A 23,883-nucleotide genomic window follows, 5' to 3' on the forward strand; every position below is an offset into this window, starting at 1 on the left:
CAAACCGTTTTTTTAAATTAATATTTTTAAGATTTATAATTGTCATTTCACATGAAGACAAACTGGTGTTTTAGGACCGATGACAATATGGCACCCTAAGAAAAAAAAATCATGATACAGCATTAGTACAATATAAGAAGATATGATGTATATTGAAATGAATGTTGTGTAACAACGAAACTGTACATTTTTTGCTATAAAATTCACCACCCGTCATCATCCTGTGCTTTTAATATTAAGTCAGGGTTGGGTCGAGGCCTGCTGTAGTCCTGCATCAGGCGCATAGCAGCCAATTGAAAGTCGTCCCACCGATCTTGGGGGATCCCTGACATCCTGGCTGCGATCCACTGACTGAATGCTGTACGCTCGTCTGGTTGTGAAGGTGCAGGGGCGGCAGCAATTGTCTCCAACTGCAAGCATACTGTACGTTTATATAGTATATATTTATATATATATTTGGACTATAAATAAAGCACAATTACAATATTCAATGTGCATGTCATGCTAACAGTATTAACATTTAATACCTGTTGACTCAGGACCTCCTCGGGCCTGGGCCTGTCCAAGAACTTTATAAGAAGGTTGTCAATTTTTGACTTCTTGCTGGCCGGAGGCTTGGTCTTGCAGGCGGCCGCAGAGGTGGACGGAGATGGAGATGCTTGCCTGGTGGAGATGGCGTGTAGAGAGTCCTCATCTTCCTCCAGCTGAAAGGGAAGTTTCCTTATTTCGATGATTCAATTTGATGTTCAAGTTGGTCACATGTTCAGACACAGTCTCAAGTTCTTGTGTTTTTGTAATGCACAAAACTAAACGCACACAAACTAAAAAGCACGTCTAAGAACTTCAAGGTAGGGCTTAACAAGAAGAAACTGATGTTTGGGTTGGTCACCTGTTCAGACACAGTCTCAACTTCTTTAAGTTCTTAGACACATGCAATCCAGAAAATTATATGTAAATGTTACACTTAGGGGGGGGGAAAGTGGGCTAATAAATTGACAATAAAATCATAAATACTGCAGATTTCAGAAAACGATACAGAATGATACAGAACTCTACAAGAAGCAATGAAGTCTGGAAAATTAAATAATTTAAAAAAAAATCCAAAAATTGTTACAACTATAATGATGAAAATGGTAATATTAATGATTATAATAATGTTGATAATGGTAATAATGATAAAGATTATAACAATAATGATAATAACAATAATAGGCCATCTCCGTGGAATTCAACTCGGGTCTCCTAGCTGTGAGGCCTGCATGCTAACCACTCGTTCACCATGCAATCCTGACTGGCAAAATAAAAAGCCAAAACATACCACTTCCACATGGAATGGGAGGAAAATGTAACATTACTATTACTATAACAGAATACTACATATGACTTGTATTACTAATATTTTGGACTAATAATGGGCGGTTAGCGCACAGACCTCACAGCTAGGAGACCAGGGTTCAATTCCACCCTCGGGCATCTCTGTGTGGAGTTTGCATGTTCTCCCCGTGCATGCGTGGGTTTTTTTCTCCGGGTACTCCGGTTTCCTCCCACATTCCAAAAACATGCTAGGTTAATTGGCAACTCCAAATTGTCCATAGGTATGAATGTGAGTGTGAATGGTTGTTTGTCTATATGTGCCCTGTGATTGGCTGGCCACCCGAAGACAGCTGGGATAGGCTCCAGCACCCCCCGCAACCCTCGTGAGGAAAAAGTGGTAGAAAATGAATGAATGAATAACAATAATAATATTACAATGATAATAATAACGGGAAAACAAGACTGTGGCATGATTATATCTTGCAAAAAGGGGTAGGAATTTATAAGCTTTTGCTTCATCCTACTCCTTTTGGGCTCGTGATCAGATAGTTGAATACAAATGTAAATAATGGAAAGTTATATTTTGATTAATGTAAAAATGTATCTACCGCTTTTTCCTCACGAGGGTCACAGGGGTGCTGGAGCCTATCCCAGCTGTCTTTGGGCGAGAGGCGGGGTACACCCTGGACTGGTCGCCAGCCAGTCACAGGGTGTTTCATATATTTGCCCCCCCCCAAAAAAAAGTACAATGTAAAAATTAATAATATATTACATATAAAATGTACAATTGTGTATTGGAACATGTTTAAAAACTAGTAATGTCTATTCAGGTAATAACTAAATAATATTTACCAGTGTGGTCTTTACAGTATAGGAGCGTGGAACAATGTGAGGTTTTAGGAAGGCGAAATTCTGGAGTTGCCATTTCTTCCTTGCTGTGAGAATTTGGTTATTCCGGCCTGACTTGGTCTTGTAGAGTTTTCCTACTGAGGTCCGCATGTGTTTGAACCAGCCCTGGATCTGCTTTCCTGTACAAAGTACCAAATTATTGCCAATACCATTAACTGTAATGCTAATTCATAGTATATTGTATAGTACAATCCGGTTTCCTACTTTTATGAAAGCATGCATGTTTCTCCTGGGATAACATGTGTACATTTGTACAAATGTGTAAAATGAGAGTACTTGTTGTGTGGAGTTCCTTAGCCAGCTGGTCCAGGAGTTTATCCTTCTGTTGCTGGTTCAGGTAGTTGACGTGCGACTTATCATAGAAGGCCGAGTTGACCGAGAAGAACTCAACCAGGCGCTCCTCCTTCGAGGCCGAGAATGAGCAGTTGGACTTCTCTTTTGTCGCGCCCCCTTCTTCATGTGACCCCCTCTTCGATGCACCCTCCTCACGATCAGACTCTACGCCGTCAGCGTCTGACTCTTCTTCGCTCCTCCTCTCCTCTTCGTCTCTGATGCGTTTCTGTTGGGGCTTTCGGACCGCGGCCGCTGCTTTTACAGCGGCTGATGCCTTCTTCTGTGTTTTCGGCATCTTGGACGCGAAATGTTGGCACTCCTGTCAGCTTGGCGGTTAAATAAGCTGCAAAAATCTGTGCACAACGCGCGCTGTGAGTGCACAGTACGTGCTGACTCTGTGGGTCCACGTGAGGGACGCGTGCTCATTGGACAATTGAACTGGGAAAGTGTCTCGTAAGCACGTACGACGTGCGCGGCACGGATAAGCAAGGAGTCTAGAGTTAAAACGTCCGCCATGTTGGTGAGCAAGAGAGGCTTGACGCACGATAGTGTACAATGTTAATACTACCGTTAAACCAGTGGTGTCTAAACTACGGCCTGTGGTAAATTATGAATATTTTACTGAATGTGACCCGCACAAAAAGTTTGTTACACTTCTCAATTTCAACATCAGATGGCGACAGACAAAACCAACACATCTCCTGAGGCATCCAATGACTCTTAATGAATACGACACACACGTGCTTCCTGGTGCGTTCGATGACCCTCAGTGAAAACTTAAAATACCGCCAGTCACTAGAAAACGCAACAAAGTCAGCGAATGTAGAAAGTTTTAAACACTTTTCTTTCTTTTTGAGGAACTTCAAAAATTAAAAATCTGGTCTTTTGGAGTATCTATCAGTTCGAGTAATGTCTCAGAAGTGCGCTGAGAACCTGATTACTATGCGATGTTTTTTTTATTCTGCTCACCATAATGGCGGCCACAGCCACGCAGGGCATAATCCGGAAGTAATTACTTTGCTTGATACAGTCGTCCGTTCAGCAAGTAACTTTTTTTTATTAAAAACGTCAATTCAGTCCAATCAAGTATATAAAACATACGAACATAGACAAAGCCACTTAGTGAATAATTAATTTATTATACTTTTGGTGGTAGAGGGAGACAAAGATACATAGTATGTGTTTTTAAGATTGTGTCGTTATTTTTTTTGCAGCTAATGACAGGCCGTGTACAATATGTTGTGGAAGTGATGTTAAAGAATATAACAGCAAAAATTATTCTGGTAAGGCTTTGAGTAAATTTTTAAATTTGGATATTGATGGATGGACGTCTTTTGACGCTATTATTTTATTGTCTTTGTTTTTTCCAGCCTACAGAAATATGCCGAATTCCTTTCTCCTTTTCTATCCAAAAGTTAATTTTACTTTATTCATGTACATCTAGTTCGGGCTGTACCATTAATGGTTTGTTTTTTTAAGCCCAAGTGTCGATATTTTTACATCGGTTTTGATCAATATTGATACCAACCCTGAGATCGAAATAGTCGATATTTGGATCGACATACCCACTACTACTGTAGCGGTCACGCGCGTCACTCGAAAAGTTCCTCGTTAAAGCACGGAAATAATTTGGCTGTAGTTTTTCTACCGTCCAAAAACAAACAACATTACGTTGTTAAAATGCTGTTTTTTCAAACATTAGGAAAAAGCGGTAGAAAATGAATGAATAAATGACGTTATGGAAACGATATTTGTCAAGCACTAGGACCAAGAGGAAAATGGCCGCTCGCGTTCAAGTCCATTCCATTTGGAACGCCCACAAGCTCATGATTTGACCAAGCCTTTTTTTACTAACCTGTGATTGGCCGGTCCCACTGTCACTCTATGAGCGCCGAGGGAAAAGAAGGAGCCGTTGATTGCTAGTCAAGAAACCAGTTTGTGAAGATGTCGTCGTATTAATCCGAAACACACGTCACGACGGGGGTAGTAGGATCCATGGACAGGTAAGTAAAACTCAAAAGAAAGTGTTATTTTGTAAATTTTTTAATATAAGCCAACGCAATTCTGGTTAGGCACATTTGTGTTGACAAGACAAGGATTCACATCCCCGGCTAATGAAACTACCGTATCATGTGGAAAACTGAACTGGCGCATTGTGACAGCGACGGCTTACATGCTTGGATTGTGTCACCTTAACGAGGCCAAAACGGACACTTTAGAACATCTAGTTGAAGCCAATGTAATTTCCTATTGTTCGTGTTATTTACTCTCCTGTTATGAGAAGGAAAAAAAGACTCTCAAACTAGTGTTAGATTTACCAACTGCATTATAAATATATTAAACTGAATATAATGTGATGTCCCAAGCAGTACATACTCCCAAGGCTGTCCTACATAAATAATAAAAACAGTTGTGATATGAAGGAGCCCATATAAATAGTGTCAGTGATTAGACGACAGTGTCTAAATATACATATTATATTATAAATATAAAATTGTATATAAAATACAAATTTAATTACAGTACCATGTAAAGCTGCTTGAGTAATCCATTTACTTTGGACTGCTTGTTAGTACTACATGTAATTGAGCCTAATTTGTGTAAAACAGGGGTCTCAAACACGCGGCCCACGGGCCAAATGTGGCCCGCAGGACACTAGTTTGAGGCCCCCGCCTTCATATGAAAGTTTAATGTTAGTGCGGCCCGCGCAAGTTTGATATGGATGCTGTATGGTATCATGTACCCAGAAAAAATTATTACGTTTGACTAATGTTTATGTTAAAGGTTAAATAACTGTTAATAGTTATCCTCCCTATCCGTGTGGAAGTGGTAAGTTTTGGGCTATTTAAGTTTAAAGGAAATAACTTGAAGGCTACCGTTTAGGTCGCTAGCTCTCTAGTTTGCGAGTTAGCATGTGTCTCAAGACCCTGCAGTTGCGCAATATGTTGTAAATAAAAAGAGTATAAATGTGACTATAGTCGTGTTTTGTCATGTCTACAGGACTCTAATAATGCTTTGTTCATTTTAATCTGAAAAAATCATTTGTCTACCCACCAACTATATGTGGTTTCTTAATTTTTTATTATTTGCCGTTTTATTATTATTATTATATTTATTTATTTATTACTGATTGATTGATTTTCTTTATTCTTGATTTATTTATTTTTCATCTTATTTTGTGTAGAAAAATAAAAAGTAAGATATTTGAGAACAGTGGAATCTTTTATCAGAGCTTTTATTGTAGAAAATTGGAACCAAAGCGAAGTTTTTAAATTTTTTTTGTTTTAAATAAATGCGTTTTTGGGGGGGGCCTGATTCGGCCCAGTCTCACCCAGACCCGAGCTCCAGTGGCCCCCAAGTAAATTGAGTTTGAGACCCCTGGTGTAAAAGGAGAGGTACAATGTGGAATGGTGGTAAATAAATAGTGTCATTGTAAAAGAAAGGGTTACATTTTATTAGTGTAAGAGCAAGCATGCCTCCGCTCGGATGTCACACACACAGTGGAGCGTCCTCACGCAGTCACGCAGAGCCTGACACTGTTTAATAGACACAAAAGACTTAGTCGCCAGGGAATAACAGCTTTTATTGCAGGTTTGACTGATTGCACGTCAGGCACAATAATCTCGAACGCGGGCTATTGAACGTCCAATGTCACTTCCTGTCCGACCCATGTCAGCTTTCCCACGGATCACATTTACAGTGACAAACACGGCCACAAGTCTTATTTTCTGTAATGCGTACTATATTGGGTAATTTAGAAGGTTGTAAACATGCTCTAACTACGCTCTCTATTCATTTTCAATGCAGCTTTTCCTCACTAGGGTCGCGGGTATGCTGGAGCCTATCCCAGCTGTCTATAATGTCGTGTGTATTTGCCTGTAGACATGGGTAAATTAGCTAAAATGCTAATGGTTATCATGCTAGCACCTAGCAAGAGAGCCTGAAGTACAGAAAGTTCCAAGGCTGTCCTATAACATCCCTGTATAATGCCGTGTCTATTTGCCTTTAGACATGAGTAAATTAGCTAAAATGCTAACGGTTATCGTGCTAGCAAGAGAGCCTCAAGTACCGAACGTTCCAAGGCTGTCCTATAACGTCCTTGTATAATGTCGTGTGTATTTGCCTTTAGACACGAGTAAATTTGCTAAAATGCTAACGGTTATCATGCTAGCACCTAGCAAGAGAGTCTCAAGTACCAAAAGTTCCAAGGCTGTCCTATAACGTCCCTGTATAATGCCGTGTGTATTTGCCTGTAGACATGAGTAAATTAGCTAAAATGCTAACGTTATCATGCTAGCACCTAGCAAGAGAGTCTCAAGTACCAAAAGTTCCAAGGTTGTCCTATAACGTCCTTGTATAATGTTGTGTGTATTTGCCTTTAGACATGAGTAAATCAGCTAAAATGCTAACGGTTATCATGCTAGCACCTAGCAACAGAGCCTCAAATACCGAAAGTTTGGGTAATATGAGTGCAAAAATGACTGTAGGGGTGTTATGTCATATCTAAAGGGCTCTACTAATGTTAAACTAATTTAGAAGGTTGTAAACATGCTCTAATTATGCTCTCTATCTATTCATTTTCAATGCAGCTTATCCTCACTAGGGTCGCGGGTATGCTGGAGCCTATCCCAGCTGTCTTTGGGCAAGAGGCGGCGTATTTGATGCACACAAAAAAAATTCATTCACATAAATATATCCCAAAAATATTTCATGAAAAAAAGTGTTGGTGCAGGAAGTAGAGTTTGTTGGACTGTATCTATATACGTATATATATATATATATATATATATATAACATCATATTCTTCCTGTCATCATTAGATGGATATAAGGAGATTCTTCAAGAAAGGTGGCAGCTCCGCCACAAGAAAGCAGCAGCGGCCATCAACTGAGTCTGGAACAAACTGTGATAAAGGTCGGTGCAATTGCAGGAGTGTATTGTCTCTATTTATTGATGTATAGTATACGTGAGCGGATAATTAATTAATAAGAATTCATTTGTTTGTCAATCGTCCATATTGATTCATTTGTGAGACAATTTGATGTGCTCAACATTTGAATGGAAAATTTCGCATACATTTTTCTACAACGCGGAGAGATTTTACTTAAAATATTACTACCGTTATGTAAATACACATTATGAACATAATTGGAACAAAATAGTAATTATTTGTGTACATCACATACGTACATGTTTTATTGGCAAATACTGTTCATGTGATGTGTTTACATTTCACATCTGTCTTTAGAGCAATCATGGAGGAAATGCGTGAGCTCATAAGCACATACAATAAACCAACTATAAAGAATGTAAATTAAGAAATATTGTGCTGAAATGACTGCGCTTGTGGTTTTCATGTACTGTATTAATTGCAAAGGTCGAGCAATAGGGAGGATATTCTGCCTCACAAATGTACAAAGTTTACATTTGTAATTAAATATGAAGTTAATCTAGGTCATATATACAGTGTAACGTACAATTATTTAATAACAGGCTTAGTAAATGTCATGTGTCTGTCACTGGGACATCACATGGACTGGTGCATGTCTCCACTGTCCTCATCCATCCAGTCGGAATGCAAGGAGATCTCCACTGCCATATCACTAACTCTTTTCTAAGAACATACTCTTTCCCAATTATGTCAACACAAAATATCTCCACCATAAACTTTATAAAGAACACAAATATTATAGTATTGAAGTACTAAAGATAATCAGGATGATAATCATCACCTCATACAGTATGCCACCAAATTAAAACTTGCGTGTTGCTGCTGTTCAGTGTTGTAGAAACCCAATAACCAAAAAGTAATAATTAAATAAAGGAGCTATGAATATTACTACTGTTTAATATATCAGCTTTAGCTGTGAAGTAGAGGTAAATCTGCAGACGGAGAACATTTCTTGTCTCTCCTGTAAAACCTATTTTTTAAAAAAACCTGGTTTCTATAATGTAAATATTGTTTTTTCACCTTCACGTTAGTTATGTTACTACTTTCTTAACACGTGACTGAAGGCAAATGTCATTCTGTAAAGACGTCAGGGTAAACGAGAGACCACGTGACAACCAGAAAGTGTAAGGAAGGCGAGACCGTCTGAATTCACAAGGATGGTTCGCGGTCGGAGGAGGAGCCTACGAACATCTGGCCTTTGTAGACCGGGTAGGGTACTGGTCTAGTTGGATGCAGACCCCGGATTATATGTTGGATACTGGCACGTTGCAGAAAGTTAACTGACGTGTCCGCTGAAAACTGAAAATCAAGTGGTGTCAAAGTGGAACCAAAGAGGCACATGAGAGAAATCTGTGACAAAAAACAGTGTAGCAATGTTTTATATGTAGTAAATAAGTTATAGCAGATTTTATATTGGAAAATAATGCATTTGGTCCCAATCGCTTCAACATTGAGTCAAGACAAAATCTGTGATCAACTCATGGATCTTGGCAAGTACTTCCCTACTACAAAAGATATAACTTAGGCTGTGAAAACCTGTTTTAAAAATCAAAAGAGTAACCATTTGCATTGTTTTGTTAAACAAAACGTCCACAGAAGAAAGTCAAGTGTCATATTTCTCATTTATGTGGCTGACGCTGCACTGTAGCAGCACGTAGCAATGTTACAAAACCCATACGTAGGCATGAAAAAATCTCTGCAGCCTTTTGTTTTTAGCTGTTTGTAAATATGACTCATTGATATAAGTAAGATGTCCTCATGAATAAGTCTTTTATAACCTCATATTAGCCTCTGAATTATCACTTTCAACCCAATGCAGTCACAGCTTGCATTCTCTTATTCATTAGTGTGTTTACCATTTGCGTTTTCAAATGTATCAGTGTCTTTACATTGACAGTTTTACAAATAATAAACTAGAAAAGGCCCACAGAAATTTTGATGGGCATGCCTACCATGTTATGTTGTGAACCTCGGGCCCGGTGTCTGCTGTGCCATGCCGCCGAACAAAGCCATGTGTCGATTACATAAGGAATTTTGTAAAAAAAAAAAAAGCTAAAATGCTAACTGTGCTAGCATCTAGCAAGATGGCACTCGACAGTGAAAGTGCCAAGGCAGTCTACAATATCCCTGCATCGCGTCATTTCTGTATTAGCCTTTAGACGTGAGGAATACAGCTAAAATGCTAACATGCTAATAGTTAGCCTGATGGCATCTAGCAAGAAAGCACCAAGTACCGAAAGTGTCAAGGCAGTTTCATAGTGTCCCTATGTCATGCCATGTGTGAATTTGCCTTTAGACATGAGTAAATTAGCTAAAATGCTAACGGTTATCATGCTAGCACCTAGCAAGAGAGCCTCAATTACCAAAAGTTCCAAGGCTGTCCTATAACGTTCCTGTATAATGCCGTGTGTATTTGCCTCTAGACATGAGTAAATTAGCTAAAATGCTAACGGTTATCATGCTAGCACCTAGCAAGAGAGCCTCAAGTACCGAATGTTGCAAGGCTGTCCTATAACGTCCCTGTAAAATGCCGCGTGTACTTGCCTTTAGACATGAGTAAATTAGCTAAAATGCTAACGGTTATCATGCTAGCACCTAGCAACAGAGCCTCAAATACCAGAAGTTCCAAGGCTGTCCTATAACGTCCCTGTACAGTGCCGTGTGTACTTGCCTTTAGACATGAGTAAATTAGCTAAAATGCTAACGGTTATCATGCTAGCACCTAGCAACAGAGCCTCAAATACCAAAAGTTCCAAGGCTGTCCTATAACGTCCTTGTATAATTGGACAATATCAGCATATCGGTTTTTATCAAAAAAGCCAACATTGGACATTCATTCATTCATTTTCTCACGCTTATCTGTGCTGGAGCCTATCCCAGCTGTCTTTGGGCGAGAGGCGGGGTACACCCTGGACTGGTGGCCAGCTAATCACAGGGCACATATAGACAAACAACCATTCACACTCACATTCATACCGTTTGGACAATTTGGACTCTGCTGTTAACCTAACATGCATGTTTTTGGAATGTGGGAGGAAACCGGAGTACCCGTAGAAAACCCACACATGCACGGGGAGAACATGCAAACTCCACACAGAGATAGCCGAGGGTGGAATCGAACTCTGGTCTTGTAGCTGTGTGGCCTGCGGGTGCATCCTCCAATATTGGACATCCCTAGTTAAAATGAGTTAATAAATGTTTGGCAGTTTTTAGCAAGTCTGACGGTGCGTTTTAAGACTGACAACAAGGGCTTAATATTTGTGCCATTCTTCCATGTCCAGAGCACCGTCATCTGAAGGCTTCATCGTAGATCATAAAGCAGCCCCTACATGGTCCTAACGCAGAAAGCATGAAGCTTAGAAAACGCTGGGGTGCACACAGGTAAGAAGCATAATACAGATAATACAGATACACTGGTTAAGATACAATTCAAAAACAATATATTTAAAAAATGATAGTGTAGAAATGATATGGTTTGATTTAATATGATTAAAAATATACATTTGTTGATGTAGACGTTAATATTACATTATAAAATAAAGAAGCTAATTCTGTAAAAGTGGCTTTCTTACTCCATTTTCAAACATATGAAGTGAAGTGATGAAATTTGAAGTAGCGAGGAATTGCGTTGATGATATTTGATGATTATATACGTGATATTAGTAAGTAAATGTTTTCAATTCCCCAAGTTCTTTTGCAATATGTTTTGAAATATTATGTTGAAATGAACAGAGCAATATTGTTTCAACAGAACATTTCAAAATACGTGGGCTGTTATTTCAAAACCATAAGTTATTTTCACACAATTTAAGGATTACTGCAAATGAAGTGATTCCTGAGAGGCGAAACGTCTTCTAAGACAACCTGAACAGTCTTGTTGCGATCAATTGAATGCCCAAAGAATAAAAATGGCCTGGATGAATGACAATATTTCATTTTTCAAAAGTAGAGCTGTCAAATGATGAATCAGTTTTTAAATGAATTCATCGTTATTAATCCCCATTAGCAAGGATATATATCATAGGATGATATATATATGTATGTATGTATGTATGTGTATATATGTATGTGTGTGTGTGTGTGTGTGTGTGTATATATATATATATATATATATATATATGAGTGTATGTATATATATGTGTGTGTGTGTGTATATATATATACGTATGTGTGTATTAACAGCTCCAAACAGAACTGTTTATTCACACACACATGCATTATAATGCTGTTTTTGTGATGTTCCGAGTGTTCCTGAATGCATCTCGCATCCTTATAATGATATTGAGGAATAGTAGTTCCCAGGATGAACAGACTAGAGACGTGAGTTGGAGATATATAGAGTATATTATGGTGTTGGCATTGTACTGCCGTTGATGTGTTTAGGTCAGAATGAAGTTAGAAAAGAGTAGCAGTGTGACCGTGTGGGGACGCTCCACTGTCCCTCCATCTGCTGTTATAACAGACGCAAGTTTGCTCTGGTGCACATGTTAATTACTACATAAATCCATGTAATTAATGAAATCAATTAGTTACCGCATTTTTGACAGCCCAAAAAACATGTGCCAGACTTAAGTGACCTGTTTTTGAGTCATTTTGAGGATGTTCTTAAACTCATTAATGCTCACATGTTGCAAATAAAGTTATCATTTGCACATTCTGTAACGCTTTAACACTTAAGCATCACTTGAGCATCCCTTCAATGCTTTTTACGTGGAAAGATTAACAATATTTTTTTTCTTGTTTTGTGTGTGTGTGTGTGTGTGTGTTTGGCATACCAGATGCGTGTGTTTAGTGGTGGGATTTTTAAGCCTGCTAGGTCTGGTGATGGTCTCTTGGTCTGAGAAAGAACCACTCAAACCTCTGGACTGGCATGTCAGCCCTGAGTACAAAAAGGTAAAAATGCTATGGATTTTCACTCTCAACTTTGTGTGCCAGCGGTGTATTATGATTTGGATATGCAAAAACAAAAAAAAATCTGACTTGTCCTGCCTGCAGTGTCAATATAAGCTACAATGCCAAGTATTAGCAATATTGCGGTAAGTACCTGCCTTTGTTTGGACTGGGCACACCATCCCCCGCCTTAACTATTGCCCGGTGGAAAAGGAGTAACATAATCCACATATTAGCCTCATGGAAGCTTATTAATTAATAGTTTTCTCAGATGTTATCCTGCACCTCTTTGGTTCCGCCATTTCAAGATGGTCGCTTCACTTTGTGTTCAAACTAAGAAGTACACACATATTGTGCGTAGGCCATAGTCAATTATATTTTTAGACTTTAATACAGGCCAGTGTATGGTGGACCGGATTTGGCCTGCAGGCTGTAGTTTGGACAACCCCCCCCCCCTGTTCGAGTAGAGTAGATCACACCATATGTCATCAGCACTTTGTTTACTGTGCTTACTGCATGGAGTACCTCTTTGAAATGGCCGACTATTTTTGCTTTTCTTATCAACACCTTCAAATACCATAAAGCCGCACCCAATGCATGATGGGAAGAGGTCACCGTGTGATAAATTATTTAATAAAAATAATAATAAAAAATTGCCATTCGCTAGTGTTCCCAATATGGAACCCCCATAGAAGACTCCCCAAGGTTCCTTCATAGCAGAAAAGGCCGTGCGACATATTGTAGCTACAGAATTACAACCCTCAAGCGTCTAATAAGGCGATAGACATGAAGTGTAATTATTGTGTGTTTACATCCTGTTTTACAGCTCTTGCACCAGCATGTGCATAAAATTCTGGGGCGTGAATGTCACCGCGGAAGCACCAGGAAGGGTTTCATGGATCGACTCCCTGCTTCCAGTCACATGACCCAGCCTTTCCTGTGGAAGAACACGCCGCCTTCCGATGACCTTTTTCTGTATCCACCCCCGTTTGGATTTAAAAGTGTTCAGGGAAAAGTACCTGCTCTACTTCAGCAGGTGATCTTTGTGGTATAACATAACTAATGCTCGTACAGTAGAGGCCTCCTATCATAACTATGCAAATAATTGATAAATGTTTATTTCACACACGGCTAGATCACCCCTCTTGAATATACCCACGTAGAATTATAGACTGTATAGCTACTCACAACTTCTCGTTGATCTTGAAAAAACATTAGCAAAATATGGTAATATGCTTAAGTTAGGTACTGCACATTATTTTGTAATAATTCTTCATTGTTTTTGTTTTTTCATGATGTCTTTTTAAAGCTACCAGACCCCAAGTCTGTACCACCGCTCAGAAAGACTCCTGATGAATGCCAGCGTTGTGTGGTCATCGGAAATGGAGGTATCTTAAAGGGCCTGGAGCTGGGTACTCTCATCGATCGTTTTGACACCATTATACGGTTGGTACATTTCATAACTTTATTTAAATCTTAGATGCACGAGTGACTGGACCCTACACTCCATAAGTGGGTTAAAAATGACCCATACTAGAATCAATGCATTTTTATGACAATTTTGCCATTTTGGTTAGGAATAATCACTTGTATGATATTTAGTATTAGTATACACAAGAATGATTTCATGTTAGAAACATATTAATTTTTCACTTTTTTGCATCTTTGAAAAAGAAAATGACCCTGTACAACAATAGAAAATGTGAGGATCCATTGTGTGTTGCATAAAGGTAAGTTAAAAATGTGAATGGCATAATATTAAAAATATGTTTTTTGAGGAATAACTGGAATATGAAATGATAACAATTTTTCATGACAAAGATATTTCAAGAAAACAACCTGACCGGGTCATTTTTGACCCACTTATGGAAGGTTGGGGTAGTAACACAAAAACAAAAATTTCTTAAAATGTACAAAAGATAAGTTAAAAATGTGAATGGCATAATATCAAAAATATGTTTTTTGAGGAATACCTTGAATATGAAATAACATTTTTTTATTACAAAGATATTTCAAGAAAACAACCTGACCAAGTCATTTTTGACCCACTTATGGAAGGTCGGGGTAGTAACACAAAAACAAAAAATTCTTAAAATGTAAAAAAGATAAGTTAAAAATGTGAACGGCATGATATCAAAAACATGTTTTTTTAGGAATACCTGGAATATGAAACGATAAAAATTTTCATAACGAAGATATTTCAAGAAAACAACCTGACCGGGTCATTTTTGACCCACTTATGCATGTAAGGGTTAAAGGGTGTCAAGTGACGCTCCATTCACAAGATGATATTGGGTCTATGAAAACGAGTCTGGATTTTAACATTACTTTCAAGAAAAGTGCAATGAAGCATATGTAAAGCTGTTTGATAATATAATGCAATCTAGTTATATTTAATTTCTACTACATTACACTCTTCTGCACTCTTTGTATGCTACTGGCCCCACCTCCAACCACAGAGACAAAGCAACTGTATGACTGAGAAGAGGAAGAGAAGTCTCACTCTGTTTACCATTGTTCTATGAAGAACCAATGTGATACCTCTTCCTGCCTGTTTGGAGGCGAGGGACAAGGAAAACAGACATGTGTGCACATGGCAATACATTGATGCCAGCATTTTTTTGTTGCTGAGAAAACACCCCTAGTTATTTCATTCAGTCATTCATTCGTTTTCTACCGCTTATCCTCACAAGGGTCGCGCGGGGTGCTGGAGCCTATCCCAGCTGTCTTCGGGCGAGAGGCGGCATACACCCTGGACTGGTGGCCAGCCAATCACAGGGCACATATAGACAAATAACCATTCACACTCACATTCATACCAATTAACCTAGCATGTTTTTGGAATGTGGGACTCTACACAGAGATGCACGAGGGGGAATTGAACCAGGGTCTCCAAGCTGTGTGGCCTACACGCTAACCACTCATTCACCGTGCACCACTCCTGTTTTTCATCACACAAATAATATTTTGTTTCTACTATTTTCCATTCTTTAGGTAAGTTTCAGGAAAATATCAGCTCCCGACTAAAAAAAAGGGAGAAAACCAGATATATTTCAAGCATAACTTTCACTTTGACACATATTTTTTTGCTTTTGTGACAGCTCAACTACCTAAACAACACAAAATGGGGTTGTTTTACAACAATAAATAATTTATTTACATATATAACACAACGAACTATTTACAATTCAGTGTGTGCACGCATTACAATTTCCCTATCATTCCTAACCTGCACACTACACTCCTCCACACGTGCCATCTACATGATCCCCGTCCATCACTTATCAAATGTCCTTGTGGCACATTGTCCATTCATACCTATGGATAATTTGGAGTCACCAATTAACCTAGCATGTTTTTGGAATGTGGGAGGAAACCGGAGTACCCGGAGAAAACCCACGCATGCACAGGGAGAACATGCAAACTCCACACAGAGATGGCCGAGGGTGGAATTGAACCCTGCTGTGAGGTCTGTGTGATAACCATTAGACTGCCGTACAGCCCCCCTAGTTATATTTATGTTACATTATTATTACATACGCCTCTTGCCCGAAGACAGCTGGGATAGGCTCCAACACCCCTTGTGAGGATAAGCGGTAGAAAATGAATGAATGAATGAATGAATGTTGGGCCGAGTGGTTAGCATGTTGGCCACACCGTCAGGAGATCCAAACCAGGTGAACATCCACACTGGTGTTAGTGTCTGTATTTACAGTATAAGCCTTCATAACACAAGAACCCACATGTTCCAATGACAAAGCCTGGACTGTTGCAAGAAAATAAAATTAAAGTAACATAAGCATCATTGGTATAAGCCAAAATCAGTATGTGGTGTGCGCTGTGGAGACTCTGAAATCAGGAAAAAGCCAAAAGAAACAAAAAAAAAATAAATTGTATACAGTAACATACACATGTGTGTCCATGTAATAATAAACATGACCTTCTGTCTCCTCCCAGGTTAAACAGCGGCCCACTGGGAGAGTTCATCATTGACGTCGGGAATCGAACAAGCATCAGGATGAGTTATCCAGAGGGAACGCCGCCTCATTGGCTTGACACCGACCCAGAAACTGTGTTTGTAGCCGTGGTGTATAAAAGTGTAGACGTCAGCTGGATCTCCGCCATGATCAACAAGCTGACTGTGGTGAGTGCTGGCATTTTACTGCTTTCCCAAAATGATATCACCTCATCGTCACAATGCTGACTTTTTTTTCACTGAACACTTGTGAGAGCTAAAGGGGTCATTTCTACAAAAAATGTGCCCAATTATCTCAGCATGTGTAAAGAATGGTTAGTTTTGGTTATGTCAATATACAACACAAAAACGGGTTGCTTTTCTTTTTAAGCTAATAAAGCTCGGATGATACCACTGCTTTTTGTTCTGGAGGGAGTACAGAAATCATTAGAAAAGTCAGAGAAGAAATAAAGAACTAAAAAGATGGTTTGATGATAATAGATTGTCCTTGAACCTAAATAAAACTAAAATCATGCTGTTTGGAACAGCAGAATTGACACATACCAACAAATACAAATAAACTGTATGGACATTGAAAGGGTGAACGAAAATACATTTCTGTGGATAACAATAGATGAAAATATGAGCTGGAAACCTCATATTACAAATATACAACATAAGGTGGCCAGAAATATTTCAGTATTGAAAAAAGCAAAATTTCAGAAATCAGAAATCACTCCACATTCATTTTCTTCCCGCTTTTTCCTCACGAGGGTCGCGGGGGGTGCTGGAGCCTATCCCAGCTGTCTTCGGGCGAGAGGCGGGGTACACCCTGGACTGGTCGCCAGCCAATCACAGGGCACATATAGACAAACACCCATTCACACTCACATTCATACCTATGGACAATTTTGGAATGTGGGAGGAAACCGGAGTACCCGTAGAAAACCCACGCGTGCACAAGGAGAACATGCAAACTCCACACAGAGATGGCCGAGGGTGGGAATTGAACCCTGGTCTCCTAGCTGTGAGGTCTGCGCGCCGTGCCGCCTCTATTCTACCATATCTTACTTACTGTGTGAAAATATGGGCTAATAACTATAAAAGCAATCTTCACTCCCTAAATGTACTGCAAAAAAAGGTCAGTAAGGATAATTCATAATGCCGCCTACAGAGAACATACTAACTCCTTATTTCTAAAATCACAAATACTTAAACTTGCTGATATAGTTCATCTTCAAACAGCTAAAATAATGCATAAGGCTAAAAATAACCAATTCCCTAAAAATGTCATCCAATACTTCTCTACAAGAGAGGAGAAATATGATCTCAGGGAAGAACTATGTTTGAAACACTATGCTAGGACTACGTTAAAAAGCCATAGCATTTCAGTATGTGGAATCAAACTATGGAATGGATTGAGTAAGGACCTCAAACAATGCACAACGATGAGCCAATTCAAGAAACAATACAAGCAGTTGATGTTTGCTAAATACAAGGATGAAGAGTCTTGAACCAGTCATGATGTGCTATATATATCACTATATTGACACTTACTATGGTACCCATTATGTCTTTGGATGGTATTGTATCACCTAAGGTACATTATCAAAAAAAAACCCAAAAAACCTTAAACTGTATTATAGAAAGCAGGAAGTGAACAAATGTAACAGTTACTGATTGTAAAAGTACCAGATGGAGGGGTAGGATTTAATAAGCTTTGCTTCTTCCTACTCCTTTTGGACATGTGGAACTGTGAACTGATTATGGGATGCATTCAATTGTAATCTGATGCATGTTCATATGAAGTAAAACCATTACCATTACCATAGTAATTATCTGTGTTTTGTGTTGCAGCCTTTCTGGGATTGGCTCTTCTTCTGGCAGAACGTTCCTGATGAAATCCCCCTTGAACGTAACAGGTTCAGACTCCTCAATCCACTTGTCATCAAAGAGACCGCGTTGGGGCTGCTCAACTTCTCCCCACCTACAACACGTCTCTGGGGCTGGGACCAGGTAATAGATCCAATTCAGCAGTGGACTGCAACTGCATCCAATCTTATGGAAAAAGATAACAATTATATCAATATGTCCAGAATGTATCAAGTGTCTGCATGACTATCACTGAGCGTCTTCCAAAGATGTCATCTCCGAAGACAGCTGGGATAGGCTCCAGCACTCCCTCGACCCTTGTGAGGAAAAGCGGTAGAAAAATGAATGAATGAATGAAATATATAAAGTAATAATATAAAGTTCATGTTAATATTTGCTGTAGTGCAACATCACACAAATTTGCAGGTTCATGTGCAACATTCATTCATTCATTTTCTAACACTACTTAGATTTCCTCACGAGGGTCATGGGGGGGGGGTGCTGGAGGCTATCCCAGCTGTCTTCGGGAGAGAGGCAGGGTACACCCTGGACTGGTGGCCTGCCAATCACAGGGCACATATAGACAAACAACCATTCACACTCACATTCATACCTATGGACAATTTGGAGTCGCTAATTAACCTAGCATGTTTTTGGAATGTGGGAGGAAACCGGAGTACCCGGAGAAAACCCACGCATGCACGGGGAGAACATGCAAAGGGTGGAATTGAACCCGGGTCTCCTAGCTGTGTGTACTGTGCGCTCACTGCTGGACGCTGTGCAGCCTATATATAAATAAATAAATATATAAAGTAATAATGTAAATTTAATGTTTATATTTGCAGGAGTGCAACATCACACATTTGCGGGTTAATGTGCAACATTTATAGAAAATTGCACTTTTTTTTTTTTTAGGAATTTTGGCCATCATCCACAATCCTTATCCAATCCAATTTTATAAACAGTTTCCAAAGTGCTGCACAGACTAGTAAAATAAGAAGTAAAAATAAAATAGAATAAATAAAGGTAAAATTTTAATTTAATCCAAAAAATAAAATATCAAATGAGAAATAAAATAGATATGAAAATATTAAAAACAAGACGCAAAGCAATAAAAGTATAAAAAAATAACCAATGAAAATAAAAAAGAAAGAACTAAAAGACACAGGACCATATGACTCACTCCGAGTTAAAAGCCAGAGAATAAAAGTGGGTTTTAAGACAAGACATAAAGCTTTCGATGTTGGGGGGCCTTTTTTTACTTGGGAGGGGACAGAGTTCCACAGCTTGGGGGGTGGGGGGGCAACCACAGAAAAGACTCTTCCCTGGTCTTAAGTCTCGACTTGGGCACCACAAGTTGGAGCTCTTCAAATCAGATTCTAATTCTGCAGTTTGTGGCATGCACCCCCACAATTGCCTCTGTTTGGCGAATATGACAAAGCCCTAACATTATCCATGAATGATGTGTCTTATTCTGCAGAACGTACCCACCCTCGGCGTCACTGCACTGGATTTAGCCAGTCTACTGTGCGATGAGGTGAGCTTGGCAGGCTTTGGCTACAACCTGGCCCAGCAGGGGGCTCCGCTGCATTACTACGATCAGCTGTCCATGAGCGCCATGCTGTGGCAGAAGATGCACAACGTCAGCAGGGAGACCCAACTCCTTAAAAGCCTCATCATGGAGGGAACCATCACTGACCTGACGGGGGGGATTCACTGCGCCTTCTGCCCCCGTTGAACCTCCCAAACTACAGGTAAATCTCCAAAAATGACAATATCATGAAAATATTCAATATTTTTATGTCATGCAATTTAGAGTGAAAAGTTACATGATTATGTCTTGCAGATAATGAAAACCCAAAATGCAATGTATTCAAAAATAGGATATTATGACGTTATTGACTCATGGGCGTTGGTTTAGAGCAGGGGTCTCAAACTCAATTTACTTGGGGGCCACTAGAGCTAGGGTCTGGGTGAGACTGGGCCGCATCAGGTTTTCAAAAAACAAAAAAACGCATTTATTAAAAACAGAAAAATATACAAACTTTTTCAGTGCTTTGGTTCTGATTTTCTACAATAAAAACTCTGATAAAACATTCCACTGTTCTCAAATATCTTCATTTTTATTTTTCTGCACAAAATAAGATGAAAAATTAAACAAATAAAGAAAATCAATCAGTAATAAATAAATATAATAATAATAATAAAACGGCAAATAATAAAAACTTAAGAAACCACATATAGTTGGTGGGTAGACAAATTATTTTTTTCAGATTAAAATGAACAAAGCATTATTAGAGCCCTGTAGACATGACAAAACACGACTATAGTCACATTTATACTCTTTTTATTTACAACATATTGCGCAACTGCAGGGTCTTGAGACACATGCTAACTCGCAAACTAGAGAGCTAGCGACCTAAACGGTAGCCTTCAAGTTATTTCCTTTAAACTTAAATAGCCAAAAACTTACCACTTCCACACGGATAGGGAGGATAACTATTAACAGTTATTTAACCTTTAACATGAACATTAATCAAACGTAATAATATTTTCTGGGTACATGATACCATACAGCATCCATATCAAACTTGCGCGGGCCGCACTAACATTAAACTTTCATATCAAGGCGGGGGCCTCAAACTAGTGTCCTGCGGGCCACATTTGGCCCGCGGGCCGCATGTTTGAGACCCCTGGTTTAGAGCGATTTAAAAAAAAAAAAAGTAAACAAAAAAACATTGCTCATCCTGGGCTCCGTGTATGTGTTTGCTGATGTGACATATAACGTACACATTGTAAATTTAATATCTCACTATATTGTCGTGTCAAGTACCCGGCATGCATCGATGGCACTTTGTAAATAACAGGAACAACAAAAGGAGGCTAAGTATTGAATGCTGGGAATGATCGTAGTATTAATAAGGATGACCTTTCTCTTTAAAAAAATAGAAAATAAAAATCTTAAAATCCATTTTGGGTTTTCATTTTCTGTATCCAACATTGCAATAAATAAAGTCTTGAAATATTTCACTCAATGTCATAAATCTATAAACTCTATTGTGTTCTGAAATCATTAGAAATACCAAGCATTTTTGGAGATGTACCTTTTACTTTACTGCAATGCACTTTCTCTGAACTGCTTTTTCAAAGGCCAAGTAACTAAGTACTAAATGTAGTGACACAAATAATTGTATGTTGAAATGTTTCAACCAAGCAAAGTTCTATCCATTTTTATTTTATTTTATTTTTTGTGATTGTCCGAAGATGCCTTTTGAAATATTGAAACTCCACAGTTTGCATATGTTTTAACCATAAGACCAATTGCATTAAATAATACAAACTAATCAATACTAACCTCTATAGATATGTAAGGTATTCTCTGAGCTGCCTATAGTCCATCAGAAAGCAAATGTCTTAATGACTTTTTAGATTGCAATACATACATGTATTTATATGAAATAAATAGTTGATTATTAAGAAAATGGGTGTTGAGCAGATAGACCAAAACCAAAGAGCTAATTCTGACTACTTTTAAATGCGTTTCCTGAATGTTGGACGCGATCTTCATTTGGACGCATTTGTTTGAGGAAAGTATTATGCTAACGCAGCATTACTGCCGATTTATTTATTTCTATTTGTGTGGGGGTGTTTTTTGGTCCATCTTATCAATGTTTACATCAATCTATACTTTTACTTTCTATAAACCTCAACCCTAAATGCTGTGTTTTGTGTTACTAATGTGAAAATATACATTTTTTTTGTTTGTTTTTGGAATGTATTGTCATTAGGGAGATGGCTGCTTTTTGGTATTTTAGAAAGTCAAAGCGAGAACAGATGGTCCTCGGGTTACAAAAAAGGTCCGATAACCTACGACATCAATTGTAGTACAAGTCGGACCTCATTTCTTTAACACTTACAATAATACACAGAACACATAAATGGATTGATTCTGGTCTTACGGCCAAACAGCCTATAAGGTCACTAAACTGTTTAGTTATTACTGTCACTTTCATAGAAGCAGATCCTTTAACAGGCTCCAGGATATTGCAGAGACCTGACACTAGAATTTTGTGATTTTCCATTGATAGCGACCTTTATGAACTTGGGTCTCGGGTCTCCTAGCTGTGAGGCCTGCATGCTAACCACTCGCTCACCGTGCAGTCCTGACTGACAAAATAAGAAGCCAAAACATACCACTTCCACATGGAACGGGAGGAGAATGTAACATTACTATAACAGAATACTACATATGACTTGTATTACTAATATTTTGGACTAATAAGGGGTGGCATGGCGGTCGAGTGGTTAGCGCGCAGACCTCACAGCTTGGAGACCTGGGTTCAATTCCGCCCTTGGCCACCTCTGTGTGGAGTTAGCATGTTCTCCCCGTGCATGCGTGGGTTTTTTCCGGGTACTCCGGTTTCCTCCCACATTCCAAAAACATGCTAGGTTAATTAGCGACTCCAAATTGTCCATAGGTATGAATGTGAGTGTGAATGGTTGTTTGTCTATATGTGCCCTGTGATTGGCTGGCCACCAGTCCAGGGTGTACCCCGCCTCTCGCCCGAAGACAGCTGGGATAGGCTCCAGCACCCCCGCGACCCTCGTGAGGATAAGCGGTAGAAAATGTATGAATGAATGTTACTCACTGAATAATAGCTCAATGAAATCGTGTACAACCTTTTGTTTATTTTTGGAATAAAGAAGCCCCTCCTCTTTTATTCTTACAACGTCCAAGTAGACATTACAATACTAATTGCCGAAATTCATGGGCATTTCTCCTCAGTTGGCACTTTTTATTAATTTTCCTTTCACTTCCATGATGAGGGCTTTTGCCATGTGTGCTGTAACTGGTTCTCAGTCCTCTATTTGTAGACCAGGGGTCTCAAACTCATGTAAACGTGGCTACTGTCGAGTGTCTGTGGTGTAAAGACTGGCAGAGCAATGTAATATCGGTCCGTGTGGCAACACCTACCTTGTTCCTCCTATAGCAGGGGTCTCAAACTCGTGGCGGCCTGCGGGCCGCGAGTTTGAGGCCCCCACCTTGATACCAAAAGTTTAATGTTAAAATGACAGCTTAAAGCTGTGTGCACACCGGACACAATTAACATGATTTTGCCCCCGCCCATACTGTTACCCTACCCTGTTACCCCGCCCTGTTTTGCTTTGGATTAGCAATGAAGCTAAAGGCTTATATGACGCTGGGTACAAATAAATGCAGGAAATGATTTGGAATAAAACGGAAAATACACGTCAAGATAAAGCATCTCATCAAACATGTTGTTAAAGTTACGATGCTGCTCCCAGATGGAACTGAGTACGATGCTAACTTGCTAATTGGGTAAAATTATTAAGTTTCATTAATGTTCATGTTAAAGGTTAAATAACTGTTAATACTGTACATTTGAATCTGAAAAAATAATTTCTCTACCAATTGTTTGTGGTTTCTTACGTTTTTCTTATTTGCTGTTTTATTATTATTTTACGTATTTATTACTGATTGATTGATTTATTGTCTTTATTCTTAATTTTATTTATTTTTTATCTTATTTTGTGTATAAAAAAAAAATAAAAATGAAGATATTTGAGAACAGTGGAATGTTTTATCAGATATTTTGGTGTGGAAAACCGGAACCAAAGTACTGAAAAAGTGTAGGGT

At 38.9% G+C, this 23,883-nt stretch overlaps 2 protein-coding genes across 4 annotated transcripts; one reads left to right on the forward strand and one right to left on the reverse strand.

Annotated features, from left to right (window-relative positions):
* Positions 1 to 44: 44 nt before the first annotated feature.
* LOC131110533 (uncharacterized) lies at positions 45 to 3,019 on the reverse strand. Of its 2 annotated transcripts, none has more exons than XM_058063740.2 (4): positions 2,500 to 3,019; positions 2,167 to 2,342; positions 528 to 704; positions 45 to 410 (listed from the first exon to the last, which is right to left on the reverse strand). In XM_058063740.2, exons 1-4 carry the CDS (start codon positions 2,849 to 2,851, stop codon positions 204 to 206), a joined length of 912 nt encoding a protein of 303 aa, XP_057919723.2. In that variant the 5' UTR covers positions 2,852 to 3,019; the 3' UTR covers positions 45 to 203. The 2 variants fall into 2 exon arrangements, with proteins under 2 accessions (XP_057919723.2, XP_057919724.2); XM_058063741.2 differs by having other exon boundaries at positions 119 to 421.
* A 1,407-nt stretch (positions 3,020 to 4,426) lies between these two features.
* On the forward strand, positions 4,427 to 22,974 carry st3gal5 (ST3 beta-galactoside alpha-2,3-sialyltransferase 5). 2 transcript variants are annotated; one of them, XM_058063802.2, is made up of 9 exons: positions 4,427 to 4,559; positions 7,377 to 7,470; positions 10,789 to 10,888; positions 12,286 to 12,400; positions 13,224 to 13,433; positions 13,707 to 13,843; positions 16,355 to 16,541; positions 18,210 to 18,368; positions 19,705 to 22,974. In XM_058063802.2, exons 3-9 carry the CDS (start codon positions 10,857 to 10,859, stop codon positions 19,960 to 19,962), a joined length of 1,098 nt encoding a protein of 365 aa, XP_057919785.2. In that variant the 5' UTR covers positions 4,427 to 4,559; positions 7,377 to 7,470; positions 10,789 to 10,856; the 3' UTR covers positions 19,963 to 22,974. The 2 variants fall into 2 exon arrangements, with proteins under 2 accessions (XP_057919785.2, XP_078644397.1); XM_078788271.1 differs by having other exon boundaries at positions 4,441 to 4,559; positions 7,388 to 7,470.
* The last annotated feature ends 909 nt before the right edge of the window (positions 22,975 to 23,883 follow it).

This window comes from Doryrhamphus excisus, linkage group LG22 (assembly GCF_037039965.1).
Source record: "Doryrhamphus excisus strain RoL-2023G ecotype Guam linkage group LG22, RoL_Dexc_Guam_v1.1, whole genome shotgun sequence".
In the NCBI taxonomy this organism is placed as follows: Eukaryota; Metazoa; Chordata; class Actinopteri; order Syngnathiformes; family Syngnathidae; genus Doryrhamphus; species Doryrhamphus excisus.

Bases quoted from the DNA above. Each gene is read 5' to 3' on its own strand.
- LOC131110533 (XM_058063740.2), bottom strand. From the start codon at position 2,851: ATGCCGAAAACACAGAAGAAGGCATCAGCCGCTGTAAAAGCAGCGGCC. The intron at 705-2,166 runs GTAAATATTATT...CTTCCCTTTCAG, and splicing joins ATACTGTAAAGACCACACTG to CTGGAGGAAGATGAGGACTC. The intron at 411-527 runs GTATTAAATGTT...GTATGCTTGCAG, and splicing joins AGGAGGTCCTGAGTCAACAG to TTGGAGACAATTGCTGCCGC.
- st3gal5 (XM_058063802.2), top strand. From the start codon at position 10,857: ATGAAGCTTAGAAAACGCTGGGGTGCACACAG. The intron at 10,889-12,285 runs GTAAGAAGCATA...TTGGCATACCAG, and splicing joins AAACGCTGGGGTGCACACAG to ATGCGTGTGTTTAGTGGTGG. The intron at 13,844-16,354 runs GTTGGTACATTT...GTCTCCTCCCAG, and splicing joins CGTTTTGACACCATTATACG to GTTAAACAGCGGCCCACTGG.